Below are 17,715 nucleotides of genomic sequence, written 5' to 3' on the forward strand. Positions count from 1 at the left end.
GATTTAGCAAGGATCACAGACTGCTTTTAGGATGCATGCGCCTGGAAAATCTCTTTCAAATCTGCCACTTCATCGGCTCCGCCTTTGTCAATTCTTGCCCTCACACATACCTTATTTAAAAGAGAGTCCTAACTTAACCAAAGCACCTATTCTGCTGGATTTTGGGGGAGCCTGTCTTAACGTGCCCACAAAGTGCATGCTGACGCTGCAGGCCCCTCTCAATGAGTCATCCTGCTCTGATGTGGCCATAGGATCTTGCTGCACCCGCTTCCAACAGTGCAAGGAAGCACATGTTACTTTAAAATAAAGGTCTCGTTTTCAGGACACTTGCTTTCAAAACTTTGGCCAATGATTTGCATTGTGAAAAGGTTATAAAGTCTGTATTATACTATTTTGTATTTATATACATTGCATTAATTGATGAAGTTTCAGATACTAAAAACTGGACCCTCTCCCTTACTCTACTACAGCTATGTGCTTATTTAGACTTAAACATTATTTTATTGCTCACCTTATCGCTCAGGTTCTTTCAGTTTTCTTTTCTGTGGTCCCTTGGACTAAGAACTCGAGTAAGCACTTTGTATCTCCTCAACCCAAACCGTCTCCTTAAATAGATATTTCTACATCTCCATTGGAAATCTTTAGTAAAGCAGTGCAAATGCATAAAAAGGTGCCTGGCTCTTTCTCTCTCCTTCTGCCAAACGGACAAACGAACAAATAAAAGAATCCCTGCTTAAGTTTTCCACTGACTGTCTGTATAACAGCAGTGCCCTCACTCATCTTTTGCATACAGTTTCACTCTCCTGCAGAAAGACTCGAAATGAAGCACATTTATCACAACTCATACTTTGGGCGGGAACTTCTGGGTTCCATTAAGTGCAGCTTAGGAAAAAAAATGGGTTTCTCAATTATAATGCTCTAAAACATCAAACAGCATATTCCCCCTGCAAACTTAACGCAGTGAGAAACCTGGAGTGAAGCTGAAGGAAGATGTGACCCTATCTATCTGTAATATATCTCTTATAAAGGGTATCATAAGATTACAACCTAATATATACACACGTATACAAATGTAAAGTGTCAAGTACCCAAAATAGTCAACTCAAAGTTCAAAAAGAGAAATCAAATAACAAATTATTAAGACAATCCCCAAAATAAGAGAAGGTAAAATGCAAGACTGCCAATAAGGAAAAGCAGGCCTGTGAGAGGTAAGATTTAACATGATTGTGCCCAGTGGCGATCAGATGAAGGTAGTGCTTTAGAAACACGGGACCTCATCCCTTGTCTTACCCTCTCCCTGCTAGAAACAAATGAACAAGTTCTCCCCATGTGAATTCATCTCGGATCGGTAACCTGTTACACCACATAAACTCTTAAAGAAAAAAAAAAAAGAAAGTTTATAGAGAAAGTAACACTTTAAATCAACCCCCTGCCCAATTCTTTCTGGAACATTTAGAAAAAAGGTGCTGCATCAGAACATTGCATATGTTGCAATCTGAGACGATATAACTTTATAGTGTATTTACATGTTGCTCGTTGCATTAGAAAAAGAGATCTACTGGTTGCATTGATCACATTATAGACCATTCATAGCTAACCTCTCGAAGCAGCAGTTAGCCTGGTGTTTGACACCTTACTTTTTAAGACAAGGCCCAGTAGATGCAACCCAGAGATGAGGAACTTGTTTAAACTGCATAGTAGCTTTTTCTCGTACGCACATGGCTATGCCATTATTATAAAAACACCAACAAAAAGACCCAGAAAGATGGTGACAGCACGGGTGAGTGATTTGAAGTGCTCTTCGCTCTTCCAACAGACCAGTATCTTGGTGGTTAAGTCTCTATTCGGAATGAAGAAGCTAAAAAATGAAGGAAAAAGTAACTAGAAGGTTAGATTTGCGTGACACCCTGATTTGTTTTGTGTTTTTTTAAAGAGGACCATGTAGTTTGTAGTTAATTTTTCTTATTTTTTCCAATAATTCTTCCTCTTGTTTTTGAGTAAAGCCCTCTCTGACAAAGTCTTATTCATGTAGTTGTGGGGTCCACTTGTCCCGAGGTCAAAACTTCACTACCTTCCCCATCGGCAACAGGACTGTGCGTGTGACTACCATGATTCTCCTCCATGACTGATGGTGACAGATGGTGACTAATGGTGCCCCTGTCCGGATGCCGTCGACCTCTTTCGATGTCTGTTTCCGGGCCATGAAGTTCCAGAGAACCTTCAAGAAGCTCAGAATCTCGAATGCGTGGCTTGCGGCCTCGTCTGGAGGGAATTCCATTGCATCCGTCTTTCTTGAGATGGCGGTGGAGGTGGTCCGAGCGCACAAAGGTTTTAAAACAGCTGGAGCACTGGTAGGGGCGCAGGCCTGTGTGCACACGCATGTGATTCTTCAGGTCATAGTTGTGGGCAAAGGCGGCACCACACTGAGTACACAAATAAGGCTTCTCTCCCGTATGCTTGCGCATGTGAACCTTTAGTTTGTCCTGCCTGGAAAGAAGCACATACAAAAAAAAAATAAGAGAGGCGCTACCCATGGGTTTGAACAAATTAAACAAATTACCAGTGACAGACTGAACAGGAATTCAAACTTAGGAAATCAACAATAGTGTGATATACAATACATAAGAACTTAATACACGCACCCACCTACAATACTTAATGTCCTAAAAAGTCTGTTTATTATGGTGGGATGAGTCACTAACTACTGCCTGATTAGGTTAAGCCTAAGGTTAGCCACATAGATCATTATTTAAAGCAAGCATTCACTAATATATAAACTACAAATAAAAACAAACCCAAGGAAATGAATACACAAAAATCTTTTCTTACACACCAGTGACAACATGTATCCTCAAAAGGAGTCTGACCTCCTTATCTTCACTTTCAAGTGTAAAGTCAAGTTTATTTATCATTCTTTTGTGCTGAAACACTCAAGGTCATATGAGGAAAAGAGCCATAAAGCTCAGAGCTTTATCGCAATAAATTTCTTTTTAGGCCAATGAGGCACTGAAGAGCTCAATGTTCATTTTATGGTCATAGTGGGCAACGGTTTCCCACAAGTGATATTTTCAAAATGGTGAAAGACCAAAAGTTGATATCTTCAGTAGAGGCTGAGTTCAACAGAGGAGAGCTTGTAGTTCATGGGAAGAAACTAATGTAAGATTAAAAATCAAAAGGTGTGCTGGGTTGATGAACAGGTTTGGAAGAATGCGGTTTAACCTTTAATGTCTTTCCTCAATTGTCCTCCAACCATTTCAAAGCACGGCTAAATCTGTAAAATAATCATTCAACAAATTGTGCACCTCATATAGTTTATTTTTTAAGCAAAACTAAGTTTTTAGTCTTTTGTTAGCATGTATTTCTGACATTGACACACCCTTGAGGCAAACTGGTCTGAATGGCTAAAGAGTAGACTATCTTCAACCAGAGACAGCTTACTGTCAAAGTGTATTGTTTTGCACCAATAAGGGAGCTATAGTGTGGTGTCAAATGCAAGGCCTTCTGTTGTAAGACTCTGCTCTCAGCTTACCCCTCAGAGTCCCTCCCTCTAAGCTTGTGACCAGGGCAGAGTACAGCTAAACAAACTAGGGTGGTTGACCCGTCCAGAATACTGAAGGCTTACTGAACACACAAAAGTGCTCACAAGCATCCATAGGCAGACACACACCCGAATATGTAAACATAGACATGTGCACACGTTGACGCCTGCTTGTGTATTCAAACATGTTTGAATGCATCTGGAGATTCTCACTCTTATTATTTCTCACCTTTCCTCCACTTTTTACATACATTTATCGAAATACAGGTTATATAAGGTATGCAGACGTTCCTCATGTGTTAAAACACACACCCCCATTGTCTTATGGAGTGGGTCACAGACAGATGAATTATTTAGAAGACAGGATTGATTTATTGCAGTGTGAGTGAAGTGCACTCTTAACCCTGATCAAACAGGATTAAGATTACAATTCCCCCTTCCCAATAGGTGGCGTATTTAGGTGGCAAATTTAGATCCATCCCTACACAAATAGGGTACTGGATATTTTTGGTGCAGTGTCTATTTCCAATGCGTGTCTCCTGATTAATTCATTAAGGCGATGGTTTCATGGAAGAGGTGATGCCCTTAAGTGCAGGGTAAGCCATGCTAACAGCTTGCGAACCATGATTCAGTCTTGTAACACAGCAGTATTTTTCATCAGCTATATGTTTGGAAGAGGGGCTGTATGTGCCAGGGGCAATAATCAACGCAACACCCAGGGTCACAAGTTCAGCTGACTCACTGGTGTAGAAAGGCCATCGTGCTGTAATCCCTTTCAATATCGGCATGGAGAGTTTTATAACAGCCTCATCCCTGATAACAGGAGACCAGGCTGTGCTACCACCACCCACTTTTATTGGACCCCCTTGTTAAAATTCCAGGACTTTGTCATGCAACCTTTCTGTCAACATAAAACACAATTTTATGGCTGACTGTATTGTCTTATGTGTGCTGAGACTCTTAGGTGAGACCCGACAAATGAAATGCGACCGCATTCAATAAGCTAAAGTGTATATAAAAATATAGCTTTCAATTCTCTACGAGTTATAATTGAAATTACTAAAGAAAATTACCTGGTGAATCGCACTTTGCATATCGCACACTCATAGGGCTTTTCTCCTGTGTGTGTACGGATGTGGCGTGGAAGCTTGCCTGCACCTTGGATGACCTTAGAGCAGATGGGGCACTTTTGAAAGGCCTTGGATCGCATTTTCCTTTCACCACTGTTGCCCCCTCCAGTTGCTTGGTTTCCACCTCCATTGCCCCTGACTGGCCACAGTGGTGCCAGACTTGGAGATATGGGAGCACTGGTGGGCCCCTCGGGCTGCGCACTAAAGTACTTCAAGTAAAACTCCACGTCTGGCTCATCACCAACAGGCCCATCGTCCTCACCCCCACCACCTGTTGTGCCCCGTTCCCTTTTCCGCTCCAAGGAGTCCATCATCTGTTGTAGCAAAGCACTGGCGGGGCCTTGGTTATGCTCCCTGTCACCCGTCACCTCCACTTCTCTCTCGGATTTGGGGTCTGCCTGATGGAGGTAGTAATGTCCATTCTGAGTGGGAGCAAAAAAGGGCATCAGACCCTCTGCAACTTTTTCTCGAGCTCGAGCTACATCCTGGCTCTCCTCATCCACATTTTCGTCTTCGGGGTCACGAGGCGGCTGTGAAAGGGCCTGGGCCAGTGGGGAGTAGTAGTCAGCAGGGCCGATGGGTATGCCATTTCTGTCAGCGCCATTGCGTTGGCTAAAGTGCAGGTGTGCGGGCAGGTCCCTGAGCTCTGGCGTGCTGCAGCTGCTACCCCAATGCGCCCCCCTCTGGAAGAACTCCAAGTATTCTCGGGCACGCAGCCGGATGCCCTGCTCCTTTCCATTTTTTCCTCGCTCCTCCTCTTCCTCATTGTCTTCTTGCTCATTGCCCGCCTGCAAAAAGAAATGGAACTACATAATCATATCACTCAAAAACATGCATCAGTTGAGCTAAAAAAAAAAAAAAAAGTTGATTACCCACCGGCGGGGAGAGCACTTTGGTGTCCAGCAGGTGTGTGCAGACGTCTTGGACGGGTGAGATCTCCAGCACATGGGCGGCGCTTAAAATGTCAACCACACTGTTGCGGCTGACTGTAAGTGTGGCTGTGTAGGCAAAGTCCAAGAGAGCGGCCAGCGCCTCAGGCCGCACAAAGTCCAGCTCATAGACTTTCTGACGGTCAGCAGCCGGACCCGAGGTGAAAAGATTGTGGAAGTAGGTGCTGCAAGAGGCCAACACAGAGCGGTGGGCAGGGAATTCTGTTTCTTGAGCCACTAGAAGCACATCACACAACAGCCCACTTAGCCGTTGCCTGTTAAGACTGCCCAGCAGGTCAGCACTGTGCTCAGGGAAAGGGATGCCTACTGGTCCTTCTTCTATCTCGCCTGCACCCCCACAGGCTCTCCCATCACGTCTTCCCCGCCCACCTGCTCCCGACGACATTTTCCACCAGCCTGCCGCCGAGCCGCCAATCGCAGCCGCCACCCGTCCGTCCGTCCTGCCGTCTGTCCGTCTGCCTGTCTGAAAATGTTGAGGAACAATACCAGTTATTCACCATAAAATGATGATGTGGCAGGCAGATATTTGAATAAATCATTATTACTAATTGAGATTTTACATAAAACTACTACAGAGTAGAGAAGACATTTTCCAAACAAGTTTTAACTCATCACCATCAAACTAACCAAACACTATATTAAAAACAAGTTTTAAACTTGAGTAATTTATGTGGCTTCTTAAGATTAACACTTACAACAATATTTATCCTGTCACTGCTCTCTGCAGTCTATTACATGGTAGAAAAGCCAAGCCCTGTATGTAAATTAAGCAGAGAGGGTAATAGATATTGGCCAAATGGCAGTCATTATATTAAAGACCACTGGTCAAGAGTATCCACAATACAAACCGAGTCACAAATACACAATGTTTAGTGGCAACTGGTGTAAATCACAAAATAAGGAGGTTATTCATTGTGCTTTTTTACATGAGCCATGACTCAAACTCAGCATGCCCAAAGTTGCCCAAATGCATTCACAACCATCAAACAGCATATCTGTTATGTACAATGCCAACAAAAAATATAGTTTAACTTCAGCTTGTGTCAGTAGAGATGCCAAAGTGCAAACAGGAATCAGTTTAGGATGTTGACCGAATTCAGCGGGCAGCAGGCCTACTGTCATGATAGCAGTGGGAAAGGAGAATCTGTAACTGTGCTGCTTTGCTGGGGTGGGAGAGTACACACACAGTGTTGGGCTGGGCACCATGTGCTCTGAATTGCGTGTCAGTTGGCTTCTGGGCAAGGGGGTGGGGGCAGGGGGGTTACCGGCTAAAGGCTTGAGTGGAAAAAAACCCACCAGAGGAGTAGGAAGAGTAGGAGGACACACGCAGGGCTGCAAGGGAACAGTATTAAATAGGGAGGTTGTCAATCCGGTCTGAGCCGGTTACCCCACCCTGCACTGAATGCCAAGTTTCAGGAAAGGCCTGTCCCCTTGATCACATGTCTGTGTGTGTGTGTGTGTGGGGGGGGAGATTAAAATGATCGACCGCAGTACAGGCAAGGGTAGAGGGAGGGGGGCTCTGAAAGGCAACACTCCTTGATTTGTCCATTGGAAAACACACGCTCACGCGTGAAAGCCAAACAGCCTAACTACCCCCCGCCCCTCCATCTGCCAGAGTGACCCAGCAGGGGGTGAGGCCATGGGGGGATTATACTCAATAAGAGCAATGCATTCAAATGACATTCCTTCAGATCAAGCCCCTTGGTATGTATGCAAGACCTGCTCAACCTGGCTGCTTGCTCCGTCTCACAAAGCCTTCCTACACACCTAGAGAGCTGGCACAAAGTCAGATCACAATTGGTGTAGCACTAGAAATAGTGGGAAGGTAAAAAAACAGCATCAAATCCAACCCCCACTACCTGTCTTGCATGAACTATTACTGTGCAGGACATTCCAGCTCACCTTGTGGGTGCAGTTTTTACACACCATCTAACGTTAACACACACGGTGAAAGAGCTTCTCGTCAGAATATGATAGAAATGCTGTAATGTAGGGCATATACTGTATGCACTACACACTTCTATATAGCACACTTCAGTGAAGCTACTCCAATAATAGTGCCCCACTAGACCATGTCTTGACTTGTTTAAGTTAGATGATAATGCCCATAAGCCAATGGCTTAAGCCCTTCTCTCTGTCTCTCCCTTCACCTTTAAGATAAATGATGGGCACCTGTAGGGTAGGCTTTGAAGGCACACACATTTGTCTTTAGTCTTCCGTTATCTCTCTGATAACTCTCCCGCCCGTTTCTCATCTGCTTGACTAACAGGTGAATTCTATTTCATTGTTTTATCACAGAATTTGAATAAGTCAAGTTAGAGGCCAGGCTGGAGGTTGGGATAGACAACAGAAGTGTTTCCAGGCATTGCACAGGTTCCTCGTGAATCAAGGTAAACGGTTTGATTTAGAAATGGCTTTGTACTTAATGAAATCTGTCATTTACCCACCCTCATGTTTTTCCAAAGCAGAATGACTTTCTTGAAATGATTATTTAAAAACTGCTCTAGGGCTTATTCGCCCTGGAGGGATTCTAAACCTATATGAGTTTCTTTCTTCTGTTGAACACTTCTTTTTAAAGAAAGTGGACAACCTGTCACCACTGAGGACAAAACAAACACTATAGAATTCAATATGTATGTATTGGCCTCCATAAACAATAGAATATAAATGCAAAACTGTGCATTTAATTAAAAGGGAGTAGCTTGCTAACACAAGGGAAGTTCCTAGTAGGGAAACTCAAAACCAAAAGTCATCTCTGCACTTTAGTTTGTGGGTGATAGCAATTCACCAGTTAAGCAGCATCTCTGTCCCTGAATAAACCCACAGCAAGGCTGAAAGAAAGAGGAAACAGTGCAAACAAACCTGATCCTGACACCTTCGCAGGGCTCCCAACATTCTTCATCACTTATTCATGGCTATGGGTGACAGGGGCCATGCAACGGCCCCAACGTCTCATTTCCAGACCTCTTCTGCTGGCCGCACGCACAGGCCTCAACTACTTTGCAAGTCAAACCACAAGTTACTGCGAATGCTCATCCCACCCCAGCCCCCACCCAACCTAACAACCCCTCCCAGACAACCTTAAAGGTGCCATATAGTACATTGATTCAATGAGTTAAATTATTCTCAGCTATTTAAAACGAAAGTTTGCAACTTTGGGAAGTAAAAAAAAAAAAAAAAAATCTCCAGAAATAGTTTTATGTGCTCATTTCTAAACAGAATTACACCTAGAATAATATTGACCATATTTGTAATGATTGTGAATATCAATGAGCTCTGCTCTGATACTCCCACAGCTCAGTCCCTGCTCTCTCACACTCTCTGAAATCAACAAAATCAATAATTAGAATTAATTCTTCAAAGTATTTTAACATCGAGTAGATCCCTTCTTAAATCTTTTCAGCTAAAGTGGTGGACATTCCTGCTTCACCTATTTTTCAAAATTAGATTCCCATATACATAAAAGTTTAGATAAGCTTAGATTAACTTAAAAAATAAGGAAAGCTGATCATTGTCATAATCTCATTAGGAAACATGATCATGTGCGCAACACAACAGCATTTTGTTTTGATTAGTATTTTACACTCAGGATTTACATGAGAATGAGGAAACATTGGCTCACACTCCATTTCCATCTACTGACTTCTTGTTCAGCTTCACCTAGGTATATCCAAATTTTCATCATTATGGCAGCTTTAAGAAACATTTTCCAAAACAGTTTACAGAGACTTTTAAATAGTCTAAACCAAGAACTTTTTCTTATGAAGGGCCAAAAGCCAAACTAGATTAAGGCTAGTGGGCTGAAGGTAAACATAGCTGTCATGGGTACTTCCTGATTTATTTAATAATGTTTTATTTTGTTTTGATTTAACTTTGTATTAACAAATGCAGTATTATATAATTTATTACAGTAAAAACAATCTCATTTATAACAGAAGGGGGTTACGCTAGTCAAGCTGCACCTGATTTTGCCTTGATATGCTCGCAGATGTCTTTTGCATAGTCTAATCTATCAAGTGACTGTATTTACAATTTTACAATTGACGTTTAAATGAAACATGTAATTTCAGTTGGCTTTTTTTTTTGTGGCTCAGCAATAAAATAAAGAAATGACAATTTCTGTTAAACTCATTCGCTCTAACCCTACCCATCATTTATACTTCTTTCATAGATGGGATGGTGGGCCAAATTATAGGTTACAACAGGGAAACTTTAGCTCGCGGAACTTAGTTTGGGCATTTTAATGTGGTAAACTACTAGTCATTTTGACCAATCTGTTGAACACTTATGTCCTTAAATCTTTGAAAGAGCTTAAAACAGTTTAACTCCACGCTGCAATATCAGTCTATAGCAAGCTTTACAGTTGTAGTTGCAGTTACAGTACATGGTGCTCTGCAGTATAGCACTGTGTAAATAAGTCAAGTAATGACACATGACTGGCAAATGATAATGTGTTATCGTGTAAAATGTGCACTCAATCCAATGGCTTTGTTAGCTCATATAGAGGAATTATAAAGCGAAAAATGTACGTTAAAAAAAAAAAGTGCTTCGCTTTAAGGCAGTTTCGTTGAATGCGACTCCCTGGTAAGTGGAGATTACAGTTCTACATCATTACATCCTTACAATAAGAAATAATAACATTGCAGAATGATGTCCCACATTCTCGTCTCATTTTTATTAGTCAGCGAAAATGTCAGTATATTTTTAGAATAGTGGTCATCATCGTCACCTAATTTTATTTAGTTTCGCTAATAGAAACTTATTCGTAAAAAAAATTATGATAAAAAATTTTCAGCAACAAATTTAAGACTGATTCATCTAGACATGTACATCATGGTTGCACTTTTTTCATCTTATTCCATTATAAGCAGAAATAGTTCAGTGTTGTGTAACCAGTTGAAAATAACACCGCTATCACATTAAAATCTTTTTTTACAAGAATCCTGAGGTAACTACTGTCAATCAAATTGTGTCATGGTTATTTAATGCGTTCGGTGATTAAGTTCTTAGAATGCATCTGCTTCTCTTCTCAACTAACTTTGAAACAAAGCTAATCCACTGAACGACACCAAACAGCAAATCTACTTGCTCACATGAACTGCATAAGGCCACCTCAGAATGAAACATGTCCCTATATAAGCCCCCGCATCTTAGGCAAGGCCATGCATTCCAGGAACACACGCTGACTTATGACATAAGCTAAAACAAGTAGCATGGTTTTAAAATAGTTCAGCATCTCTTAACTAACTTTAGTCATCACTATAGGCCTTCAATTTGTATTTCTCAAGAGCATGGGAATCCTTCGAAAGAGTCTGTTGAGAGTATTAACGACAAACATGTGAGTTATGTACATAGGGCATCCCTCTGACATACATGTCAGCTCGCTAAGTATATAGAAGCTTGTGTGTGTAATTAGCTCCTCCTGCTTCATGAGGGAGGGAAGGGGAGTCACTACACTAGGTTGACAGGGTTCAAGGTCAAGGCAGAGAGGATATTACCGGATAATCGTAAACAGTATGGAGAGGGGCTGACTGGTTCCAAGAAGAACAGGATTTTGAGCAAGGCCCTGCTAATGAGTCACTCCTGCCAGCGTTGGTTAGGGAAGCATGATTGGTTGCAAAAAGCAAGCAGGAAGTGGGTGAACAACTGATAAAACTGGACTTGTAGTGCTGTGCTGTTTTGCTGGAGATATGTTAGCAGGCTGCCAAAAATCCAGACTTCTAATTCATAATGCCCCCCAAAAGGTATTAGGAAAGGCTGCTTGAAGCATGTGTACAGAAACGCTTGAGATAGTGTGACTTTCAATTTAACTTTTTTTGTCCTGAGATTTTCGTTTACACAAAATCCCCCTCCCTCATTTCAAAAAGTGTCATGAGGTCAAAAAAAAGTTTAGGTGCAAGCAAACTATGACCCTTGATGGAAAATTCGAGGCACAGTTCACCCAAAAACGAAAATTACCACATCATTTACTCTCCTTCATGTGGTTTTAAACCTTGAGTTTCTTTCTTCTGTTAAACACAAAATAAGATATTTAAAATAATGCTTGTTGTGGGATCCATTGACCCTTATAATTCAATAGGTCACAGCAACCAGATTTTTTTTTTTAAATCGTCTTCGATTTCTTCGATGGAAAAAGGAAACTCAAAAAGGTTTTGAACAAGTGAAGAATAAGTAAATGAAATTAAACTATCTCTTTAAAAGTCCTAGTTGTATGGAAGTTTATCAAATAGAAGCACAGCAAACTGAACAAAAGTTACAGTGAATGTCATAAGAGGTCCAACTGTGATTGCAAAAACGTGCCATGATCCCTCTAGACCAGCAGCAGCTTTGTTAGAAGATGAAGCCCACGTGTGAAAATGCCACGACGCCCCCTCATAGTTTGACCAAACTTTTCCAGACCCAACTCCCTGTGTGTTGTCTTTGAGCTGCTCACAACTTCGGAGTCTTTAGGACAATATGTGGCTGGGCCAGAAAAACAAGGAAAGAGCAAGCACACCGACATGTGAAACAGAAAACAAATGTACTAATGGAGGCAGCAATACTTCAGCCCTTCTGGTGCCCTTGTGCTCAGGCCATCACTTGTGTCTCGAGCTCTCTGCTGCGGCGGCAGCCTGGCCGGTTGGGCGGAAGAAGACTTCCTGCGTGACTCTGGTGATGGTGTAACAGAACCCGCTCTGTTATCAGATGACCAGCTCTCCCAGACACTGCACTGCACACTCCACCACCAGTCTACCACAGCTTCCACTTCCCTCTTCTGCCTCTGCTGAGGAGGCAAAAAGAAACGACAACCCACCCAGGATTCCTTTTTCAGCTCTACCTCACAGCAGATCTCTGAACGATCACGCTAAGGTAAGTATGTCAAGGACTCCTCCACCCTGCTGGAGGTCGAGCTCCACAATAGCGAATGGGGCGAGAGCATAAACTTACAGCAATCGGATTCCAAATTACTGTCAAGAAAAAAACAAGAGGAAGGCCTCGTGTCGACAGACTCTCAGCAGATAAGGACAAGTGGAAGAAGAAGGCCCTTTAAAGAGCACAATGAGAGAATAATGAGATGAGCTCTCTGATTACCGATAGCGATGCTAGCTTGCAGCAGCCCATCTCCAAGCATCAGTCTTTAACTTGATCACTTTAAAAAATGTTTCAGAATCTGCCACTGAACATATCAAAACTAAAACGTGTCCGGACAGCCAATTCAGAGTCCAAAAAGTTATGATGAATTAAACGGTTTGATCAAACTAAAGCTGAGGGTAACTTCTACTACCTTCATCCCTCAATCATCCACTGCATAAGAACAAATGCTTTATGTGTCCCTAAAAACAGTTCTGTGTTCACCATTTTACGTTTAATAAAGTTTGTATCTCAAGTATTCAAAATCTACTCCAATATTGTTTAATTCACACAGGATGTGAGTGAATGATTGAAACTTTAAATGCAGACAAAGTTTGACAAAACTAATGTTGAGGAGAAAAGAAGCATGGCTGCACTTTAAGTTAATACAAAAGTGAAAATACTGCACGATGTCTATCAGCATGAAGTTCACACATACCTTACCTGTCATAAAGGCTGACCTGAAACGACCCTGTCAGGTAAGTTAACTGTACAGAAACTGGTTTATGGTGGGTAAGAATCTCTTTGGCACTTAAACAAGCAAAAGACAATAAAGAACAGCCTCACCCCAGTGAGACAAGGAGCCTTGTCTGTGCATTATTCAGACACTGGGCGTCATCTATGAATAAAAATACCCCTTGCGTCCTCCCTGTACCCGCACTGGTAAAAACGAGTCGAGCAAGTATGGCTTGGAAATGATCTACATACATCTTTGAATAAAAAAAGAGAGAGAGCAAAACAGACTGCAGCTTCCTGCAACGCCTTTTGAGTCCTGGACAAACATGCAGTCTTACTGATTTGACAATTCATAAGACCCCAGCTAAAGACCCTTACCAAGGGAGAACATTGATGTGCATTATGACACAGCTAGAGAAGCCTACAAAGGATCTGCCAAAAGAAGAGGTAAAAACTAAGAGTTTGTGAAAGATCTGAATGAACAGGATGTATCTAATGTGTATGTGAAGAAAGTTCATTTAAAATAGTCCCACAGTCTTAACAGCAATGCCAATGTGTCAAATTTAATTCATCACCTGATCATGTGACTAAAACTTAAATGAAAGCAACTTTCATTTGACAGTCAGAACACTACAATCAAAACAACATTCAAGATCAGTTAAAGTGGAATTTGCAGCACAGAAGCTCACCAAGTCATACCTTAACACAGCAGGCCTGAGTTTTCCATCTCTATGCCATCTGCAAGTGGGTCAAGCGCTCTGAACTTAATCAAGCCAAGTCCCTCTCTTCCCCTTTTAAGATTCCATTATTTCTCTTCTAGCTTGTTTTTCCCCATCTCAGACACCAGAGAGAGTAAGAGTGCATTTTGAGCTCTTACCGGCCGGCCAGAATTGTGTTTCCCTGTGGGTCAGCTCAGTCTCCCTCTGCCTGCCTGCCTCTGTACTTGGGCAGGGCTCTGCTCTGAAGCAACTGCACAAGAAACTTCCGAGTGGCCCTAGTTACACAGGCAAGCCCTTGCCTGATCCCACACAAGCAGACACCTACTAACTCCCCCACTCTATTTTCAGCCCACTGCTCTGGCTTCACTTCACCCTCTTGTGATTGGCTAGCCTGCTGCTCAATCACCACACCTCCCCACTAGGATAGGCTACCGGCTGTTCCCTTTCCTGTATGGCCAAGGGCAAGGCACTCTGGGAAGTGCAGTTCTTAAATAGGACTTCACCTGCTTCTAAGCCATTGCTACGAACTACAAGTCCCAAACGGTCTACTTTTGCCACCCCCACATCCCCGAGCTTGCTTCAACGTAAGCATTGAGAGCTGAATTATACACTACCGTGTGTTGCTAGCAGGATGCCAGGTATTAAAAGTACAGACCAGCCAACAAGCAGTGCCAAGCTTTCTACGTATGAAAAAAGGATCCAACCACAACTCTGCAGAACTTTAATACAACAAGCTAATAGTCACACTACATCATTTGAAATATTCAGCATTCCCAATATTCCATAACAGATGTAACCAGCGTAAACAATTCAAGACTAGAAGAAACCAACGCTGAAGGGGTGTGCACAAGTTATCAGAGCTGGTATCCGAATGAATGACAGCAAAGATAAAAACTTGGACCCTAGTGCGTAGCATTACATCTTGTTCTATCAAATTAACTCTGCCCCCTTCCTACTACCTTCTCCAATATCTAGCAAACACACCCCTTAGGGCCCCCTCCAAAACAACAACAAAAAGTAAACATCTGTAGGGATCGGAAGTTCATTAAAGCAATGCCAGTTACCCAAACGTGCACTTAACCAGTTATTAGGATGACCAAAGAAAAAGAAGAATAATTCCTCACTGGCACAGGAGCCCCCTCCTACCCCCCACACACATTCTCTCTCTCTCTCTCCTCTCTGTCCCCCTCCCTCATTCCTTCCTCCTCAGCCTTTCTCCCTTCGGTCGATAGGCCCTGGGCAGACGACATGGGGACAAGCTGGGGGGTGGAACAGGCTCACCTGTGATGGCCGTGGCGGTGCTTGTTATGGGTTTGCTTCTCCCTCCTCTTCTCTCCTCCTCAGTGGAGCTCTCTCTCTCTCTCAGCTCTCCCTGCTGTTCAAAGCTCTGTATGCGCTAACCAAGCACCAGCACTCAACTCAATTCCCTTCCTGGTTTCTGGAGGGCAAAAAGGTCCCTCCCTTTCTCTCGCTCTCTCTCTTTCACTCCCTCTCTCTTAAAGAAACAGCATTCCCCCATGCTGCTCTCTTCTGCCCATCTCTGGGGAATACAGTAAAAAGGCTGTCATCATGCCAGAGTGGCCACCATCACCCATTAACACAACGGTGGAGTTCACAAGGATGTCACTGGTTAAACCGGCCTGTATTTGTATAAAGTTGTTTGCAGGAGTGTTGCACGTGTACTTTGGGCGAGCGTGTGTGCCAAAATAATGAGAGTTAACCGTCCTTCTTTCTCCCCTGTGTGTGCGAATGTAGTCGCACCCACCCATCCCATTGCCTGAGGTCATGGAGTCCCACCCCAAAACAAGCCATGGCACATTCCAGGACACTCAGGGTCTGCCAGCAGTCCCCCCCGCAACACATACACACACACACACACCCTCCACTGTCTCAAACTAAGAGCTCACAATGTGTACCTACTCTCAAGGGGTCGTCAGACAGAAGTGACTCTGTAACACCTTTCTGACACCTCTTCCTCCATTCAATGTAGCACACAAAAAAGAAAACAGATATTTAAAAGTAAATAAACACATACTGTGATTCCATACTCACCAAAATCATACTGGGAGAAGCGATGAGTGCTGTCAATCCGCGGGACAGACATGGATTGTCTTCTACCACTTAAGACCCGCTCGCCAGTTTACCTGCTGTTGGACTGAGACTTTCAAAAACAGGAGGAGCATATGACCTCTCTGAGAGTGACTGTACAATTGAGGACTCTCCCGTAAAACCGGGGTGTGGACTTAATAATTACTGAAGGCACTTCTTAAATGCTGGAGTATTGAGTAGGAGGCAAGTATGATGAAGTGATATACATTTGCAACAGAGGGCGGTATAATAAGGATATTTTTAAAATTTGTGATTAAAATAAGCCGCAAAGGTGAACGAGTTACTGAATTTGTATTTCTGCCTTTTCAGGAGCAGCTGCCAAAGTATTAAGACGTGTCTCTGCAGTTAGGTTTTTTGTAATAACTCGCTCCTACCTGGTGTGCAGTGCAGCAATGACTAATGCCGAGTTCAGACTGCACGATTTTCAAAATAGTCGCATCACAGATGTTTTCACACTGCATGACTATCTGTAGCAGCGTTTCTTTGCTGCTGTGTTTACACTGTAGAATGGTTTGGCAACACTGCATGATTTTAGAATAGGAAGAATTGCCGACAACTTTGTCTCAGTCCGCAAACTACATCTCAACCAAACGCACGCAAAAAATGACATGGAAACAATGCAATGTCACACAGTTTATCTTTTTCATTAACTACATAATGAGAATGAAGCACCTAGTGGGGTAGAAAATGTACTTATTTGCTCACATGGCTTTGAAGGGAATTAGCAATTTCACCTCAACTATTTTTTTTCGAACTGGTATATTGCTCAAATCTTCTTCTTCTTTGGCCTTAGTCCCGTATGGTTGCTGGGTCGGCTCTTTTGAAAAAGCCATTTTAGACTTGCATATGATAACGACTTTTTTTTTACTCATTCTAGCCGGCCTGTCCTCTTGGCCTGTCACCCTCATACACTTCGGACAATTTAGCCTACCCAATTCACCTGCAGCATGTCTTTGGACTGTGGGGAAAACCGGAGCACCCGGAGGAAACCCACGCGAACGAATGAAACGTCAAATTGACACGGCTGCTCCTGCCAAATTTTCACCAGCCATTTTTTGGGTCCAAATAGACCGAAAAAAGCACTTTTAACTCTCTTATTGCCTGTAGGGGATTGCTGATGTTATTTTCAATCAGAAAACATTTGACACAGCATGATTTGAATCGCCGAGAGACCCTGACATTAAGCATGCCAAATATCTCACGGGTGTCGGCGATTCATCGGTGAATCTCTCAGATTGCATTTTTGATTGTTCACACTGTGTGATTACTCACATGAACGAGAACCGCTTTGCCTGTGATTTCAGGCATTTGTCAGCGATTTTTCAAAACCTGTCGACGAGTCAAAATCGTACAATATACAAACTACATTGTCATGCAAATTGTGTATGTATTGACACTAGCTTAATTTAATTAAGATTGTTAAATAATACATATAAAAAATACAATTAAAAAAATGTCTTCTAATAAGTTGTCCCATTTCTTCCATTATTATCTGTTCATCTGGCTACATACTATATGTGCCCCTATTATTTTTTGTTTTTTAATAGACTGAATAATAGATTGAAATTGACGAGACTGACCACAACTACAGAAGTAATCATTCACAAATAAGTTTTATTTTTATATTAGAACTGTATTCAACACATTCCATATGGTAATAAAATGACTTAGATCCTCTTCTCGAAAGTAGTCAAAAAAACAAA

General features: G+C 42.4%; 1 protein-coding gene across 4 annotated transcripts; it reads right to left on the bottom strand.

Moving 5' to 3' along the window:
* Positions 1 to 533: 533 nt before the first annotated feature.
* Positions 534 to 16,060, bottom strand: zbtb7a (zinc finger and BTB domain containing 7a). Of its 4 annotated transcripts, none has more exons than XM_005170529.6 (4): positions 15,956 to 16,060; positions 5,545 to 6,081; positions 4,612 to 5,456; positions 534 to 2,487 (listed from the first exon to the last, which is right to left on the bottom strand). In XM_005170529.6, exons 1-4 carry the CDS (start codon positions 15,962 to 15,964, stop codon positions 2,025 to 2,027), a joined length of 1,854 nt encoding a protein of 617 aa, XP_005170586.2. In that variant the 5' UTR covers positions 15,965 to 16,060; the 3' UTR covers positions 534 to 2,024. The 4 variants fall into 4 exon arrangements, with proteins under 4 accessions (XP_005170586.2, XP_694029.4, XP_005170588.2 ...); XM_688937.10 differs by lacking the exon at positions 15,956 to 16,060 and adding an exon at positions 15,185 to 15,324; XM_005170531.6 differs by lacking the exon at positions 15,956 to 16,060 and adding an exon at positions 13,884 to 15,324.
* Positions 16,061 to 17,715: the final 1,655 nt, after the last annotated feature.

The sequence above is a fragment of the Danio rerio genome, chromosome 22 (genome assembly GCF_049306965.1).
Source record: "Danio rerio strain Tuebingen ecotype United States chromosome 22, GRCz12tu, whole genome shotgun sequence".
Classification (NCBI taxonomy): Eukaryota; Metazoa; Chordata; class Actinopteri; order Cypriniformes; family Danionidae; genus Danio; species Danio rerio.